Source organism: Mustela nivalis (assembly GCF_964662115.1).
Source record: "Mustela nivalis genome assembly, chromosome: 14".
Classification (NCBI taxonomy): Eukaryota; Metazoa; Chordata; class Mammalia; order Carnivora; family Mustelidae; genus Mustela; species Mustela nivalis.
In genome coordinates, this window is record NC_139033.1 from 46,740,081 (window position 1) to 46,745,470 (window position 5,390).

The window sequence follows — 5,390 nt, forward strand, 5'->3', positions numbered from 1 at the left end:
GTGAGGGGTCAGTGACTGATAGCAAATATTGTCGAAGTATTTTGATACGGAGTCAAGGAGAGAAGGAGAGAGTGAGAGAGAGAGAGAGAGTGAGAGAGAGAGTAAGAGAGAGAGAGTGAGTGAGTGAGCCAGAAAGAAGAGGGGGCTGGGAGGGACAGAAAAGAGGGCCGCAGGGTGGAGCAGCCGCAGACAGGGTTCTGGCCTTGGCGGTTCTGAGGGTTGTTTAATCCTTTGCTGTCTCTAGGACACATTGTTGGCTGAGAACCAGATACCTTGCGGCCGGGGCTGGCCCTGCCTTTGTTTGTTGTCCCGAGCAGCTCCCCCTGGTAGCTGCTCTTTGCATGAATAAAGTGGATGGCCTTGAGGCCTGGGAAGCCATGAGATTTCAAGGATACGCACAGAAAGATGTGCAGTGGATCTGGGCACCCAGGGCACCTATCAATTACTTGAGAGTCTCTTCCAGAAGAGGATGGGACTCCCTGGGGCATGCTGGTACCCGGTGAACTTACAGGTGGGACAGCTGGGAGGTCAGAGAATGGACGCCCAGTTTTCCCGACCCCACAGCTGCCTGCCCCGTGTGGGTAAGGCCTGGCACCTTCTCCAGCTCCCCAGACCCCCGCCGGATGCCACCAGATAGCAGGTTGGGTGAGTGTTGAGAGAAGGCTGGGTATTAAGAGCGTAATAAACTGAGGAGGATGAGTAAGTGAGGAACCTACTGGAAACATTTAGGATGACGAAAAAGGTGAGGCAGGAGAGAGCAGGGAAAACAGTATCAACCAAGCGGACTTTTAAAATTTTTTTTAAGGTTTTATTTATTTGAGAGAGAGAGAGAAAGTGAGAGAGAACACGAGAGGGGAGAAGGTCAGAGGGAGAAGCAGCCTCCCTGCGGAGCTGGGAGTCTGATGCAGGACTCGATCCCGGGACTCCGGGATCATGACCTGAGCTGAAGGCAGTTGCCTAACCAAATGAACCACCCAGGTGCCCCCCCAAGCTGACTTCTTTCTTTATTCTGAGCAGATGACTTTTCTGCCAAAGAGCCAGGGTAGAATTCAAGGATGGCCGGCGTTCATTCATTTATCCAACAACTAATTACTCCTCTGGCAGCTACTGATGTGTGCTGGGGATGCAGAGAAGAGGGCGGTCTCTGTTTTCAAGTCGCTTGTGGCCCATCTTGTCTCTGCGCGTGGGCTCACACCATCCCCCTGCCCAGCCCTCTCTCCCCCTCTCTCCATCTATGCCAGGCATTCTCAACTTCAGCACGGTTGGCATTTTGGGATGGATATTTCTTGGTTGTAGCGACTGTTCTGTACATTGTAGAACTTTAAGCAGCATCCTTAACCTCTACCCGCTAGCCATCACCACCCCTCCTGAATTGTGACATCCAAAAATGTGTCAAGACATTGCCCGATATCCGATGGGGGGCAGTGGAACCATTGATCCATTTTGACTTTATCCGTATTTCATAACCTTACTCAGGTCCTTCCCCACGAAGCTGGCTTTAGCTGCCTCTGCTCATTCGGGTTCCCCTTTCCTTGGGCTCCCATGCCAGCTCTTGTGGCTATAAGTCTATGTAACCTTCTCCCTGTCCTCCCCCACTCCTTCTGATCCCTGCAGGAAGACAGTTCTGACGACGGTCACGGAGCTGTAGACATCATTCAGCCACCGTGGCAAGCCTGTCGCCTCTCTGAGAACGAGCTGCTTCCACTCGGCCGCGGAGACCGAGCTTCCTCACCTCTCAAATCCAATGCAGAGCTGGTCGGAAATGTTCAACCATCCATCGTAAAAGATCGGGTAGGTTTCTAGCACCCATTCTCTTTAAAAGAAGCAGATTGTATGGTTTTTTTTTTTAAGATTTTATTTATTCATTTATTTGAGAGAGAGAGAACACAAGCAAGCAGAGAGAGAGAGGAGGAAGCAGGCTCCCCGCTGAGCAGAGAGCCCGATGTGGGGCTCAATCCCAGGACCCTGAGATCATGACCTGAGCCGAAGGCAGCGGCTTAACCCACTGAGCCACCCAGGCGCCCCAGATTGAATGCTTTATACACTTGAGTATCTGCCTGGTGTTTTGTTAGGAGAATACCACGGAAGGAAAGAAAATGTCAAAAACTATTAGATTATCTTAAAGACTTTTCTAACATTCAATAATGAGGTATCATGTGTATTAATTATATCCTCAGGTGTGAGGGCCTTCAAGGCCAGCTACCTTGGGGATTTCCATAGAACCAGCGAGCTCAGTGTTGGGCTCACAGAAGTTTTGATAAACGTACTGCTTGAGCATGTTTTCTCTCCAGTGCCAGAGGGGACTTTACTCTGATGTGGGGCCCGGGCATTTGAAATCTGCCTATCACTGTTAAGAGGGTTTCATTTGCAAGGGATAGAAAATCTCACCACAACAGCTTGAACAAACAGTAGTTTCTTCTCTCACAGAAGAAAGCAATGTCAGGGCAGGCTTATTGAAGGTTTTTTGGGCCTTTCCCTCAGGGAGGGTTCAGTACCTACAGCCAGGGAAGGTGGGCAGCCAGAGGCCCACGCATCGGGCCCCACTCCTTGACTGGTTTTGTGCCTGGACCCGTGCAGCCTCCAATCCCTGAGCTCGCCCACTGCCTGGTGGCCCTTGGGGAGCGGGGACAATGGTTCACTGCTTCTGGAGTGGAGTGAATCTGTCTGTGGCTTAGGCTTCCCTTTCCTCTGGGCAGAACTGGCAGTTGGAATTGACGGCTCCCCAACAAGGAAGCAATTAAGTAAGTTAGACAATGTTGCTTGTTTTTGAAATCCCATGGGTTTAAGTAGGCTTAGAAGGACCAATATGAGAATTAACCCAATAAATTCTTTCATTCTTTATGTTGGCTGGAGCAAGGGAAGGAAACCAATAAAAGGAATTCTTTTTCTTCTGTTCTCACCCTTCTAGTGACCCCTGCAATTGCTCCCCCAAACAATCCCATACTCCACTTCCTGATTCATTTCTTTACTCACGTCCCTCCACTGCTTGAAAGTTCTGACCTTCCCCTCTAGTTGAGCCAGTCCAACTACTCCGGGCCAACCTTCCTTCTGAAAGCAATGGAAACGATCTGAAAAAGTATTTTTTTTTAAATTTCCCTAAAACATCAAAAAGCAAATAGGATAGTGAGAGATTAGCAAGCAAAAATCTAGAAGACAGAAATCTAAAGGGATGAGCATGGCATTTAGGGCTATGTTTGCCCAGGGGGCATTGGCGAAGCAGTCTTCATGCAATTTTTGCATCTGCCATGATGCTGTCTCCCCTAGCTACCCTGCCACCCCTGACTTCTCTGTCCTCCAAACTCCTAGCGCCATAATAGACCAACACACTCAAGACTGGACTTATTATTATACACTCTCTGTACCGTGGTTTATTTGGAAGACAAGTTTTATTTTTCCTAGACTATAGGTTTCTGAAGGACAAGGATCATGTCTTCAATCGTGTCTATCATAGTGCCTCGCACAGGGGAGACACGAAATAAATTATTTCTACAGAAATAAGTAACCATGAAAAACCATTTAATATCTGTGACTCGTTTTCTCAGGTGTTGAAAGGATTAAAACAATATCTGGTCTAACCTAATGCACCAGACTGCTGACTCAAATGGACTAATAGAGATGACAGAGCTTGGATCATGTAATACGCTGTAGAGTTACTAACAGTGATGAGCATTGATGATCAAGCAGCCGTTGGAGATTTCTAACAGAGGATGGAACTATCAATGGTTAATGAGAATAAAAAGTCATTGTCTGAACCCTTGGGTCGCTGTCCTCAGGTCGCTGGCAGCAGGATTCAAGTGTTCCCTTCACTCACTTCTGCAGTGGTGTTGACCCAGGACGTCTGCTGGACTGCCATTGTGTCAGGCTCTGAATGTACAGAAATAAAACCGTTTCTGCTCACAGTTCTCTCAGCCTGGAGAGGGATCAGGTAAAGGTAACAGAGATCTTTATAAAGGGCCCAAAGAGCACCAATGGGAGACACCGGACATGAGAAGAGACGTACCAGGAGGCCTTCCTGGAAGAGGTGATCACCAACACAAGTTCAGAGGGACAAATAGGAGACAGTCAATGGAAGAAAAGAGCTATTTCAGGAAGAGGGGAATGGTCCATGTTTTTAAAGTCCCATGGGTTTAAGTCGGATTCCAAGAGCAAGTCTTCTTAAGGCAAGTTGTAGTGAGGCCTGCTGACTTAGGAGCCTGAGTGTCACACGAGGACCTCACTGGTGAGGACTTTCGTGACCTCATGCCCTGTTCTGAGTAGGCATTCTCTTCTCTCCAAGACACGGGCCAGATCATGTCCTCCCTCAGTTCCGAAACTCCAGCAGGAATCAGAATCTCCTGGAGAGCTCGTGCAAAGACAGACTGCTGCTGGGCTCACCCTTGAGCTTCCTATTTAGTAGGTGGGGTGGGGGGTGCGGGGGGGGGGGGATTTGCATTTCTGACGAGTTCCCGGTATTGCTGCTCTGGGGACCAGTGGGAGAACCACTGCTCTAACCCCAGCTTCTTTTTCTTGCAGGTCAACAAGCTGACACCCGGGGAGGAAGTGTGTTCGCCCAGGTCACACAGCTAGTCCGACCGCAGGAACTCTTCCCTCTCCCAGCTGAGTCCCTCCCTTCTGGAATCCTCACCGCCTTTCCTCCCTACAACCTCTCCTCCTCCCTCCCGCCCTCCCTCCCCCGCAGGACCTTCCCCTCCCAGCGCCCGCTCCCCTTCAGCCACCTGTAAGGCCCAGATCCCATGTTCCGATTTACACTACAACACACTTTTTAAGACCACAACATTTTAACTGCAGGTTTAATCGCGGATTTTTGGGCAGCACTGCCGCGGCTCCCGACACCACCATGAGAGAGAAAAACCCATCTCCATCCAGAGAGCTTGCTCTGCAGATAGTAGTCCCCGGGGGGCAGGGGAGAAGCGTGGTGGCCATCGGGGACAGTTCGGTCCCCCAGGCTGCTGGTGCCCGCAGCGACGTGCCCTGCCCCCAGCACGGCTCCCTGGAGTCCAGGCCGCGAAGTGACATTCCGAGGGCCTGGGGTGATGATGGGCCCCTGCGGCGGGCAGCAGGGCAGTCCTGCCCCCTTGGGGCTCTCAAGCTCGGGGTCCTCCACTCCCCCCATCCCAAGTTCAGCCTGCTTCCCAAGAGGGGTCCCTCTGGCTTGCTGAGTTCTCAGGGTCCCGGAGGAGCCTGGAACAGGTCTCTTTGCCCGGCTCTCTGTCCCCCCACACGGGCTTACTAAGGGCAGCCAGCAACCTCCTGGCGCCCGTTCTCTTCTCTCTCTTTAGAAAGCATTTCTCGTGGGTCTGCCATTCACATTGTCCTTGCTAGAGCTCGAAGGGCATGCCGACACAGGAGGTGCAGGCTTTGTGCCCTCCAGGAACTTAAATGTCGCACTG

At 50.9% G+C, this 5,390-nt stretch overlaps 1 protein-coding gene across 3 annotated transcripts; it reads left to right on the forward strand.

Moving 5' to 3' along the window:
• The first annotated feature begins 377 nt into the window (after positions 1-377).
• On the forward strand, positions 378-4,771 carry LOC309848430 (uncharacterized protein). Of its 3 annotated transcripts, XR_014303041.1 has the most exons (5): positions 445-511; positions 1,615-1,791; positions 3,820-3,925; positions 4,277-4,392; positions 4,513-4,771. XR_014303041.1 is itself a non-coding variant. In XM_082700019.1 (4 exons), the coding sequence occupies exons 1-4, from the start codon at positions 470-472 to the stop codon at positions 4,523-4,525; spliced, it is 384 nt and encodes a 127-aa protein (XP_082556145.1). In that variant the 5' UTR covers positions 381-469; the 3' UTR covers positions 4,526-4,771. The 3 variants fall into 3 exon arrangements, 1 of the variants encoding a protein (XP_082556145.1); XR_014303040.1 differs by lacking the exon at positions 4,277-4,392 and having other exon boundaries at positions 378-511; XM_082700019.1 differs by lacking the exon at positions 4,277-4,392 and having other exon boundaries at positions 381-511; positions 3,774-3,925.
• Positions 4,772-5,390: the final 619 nt, after the last annotated feature.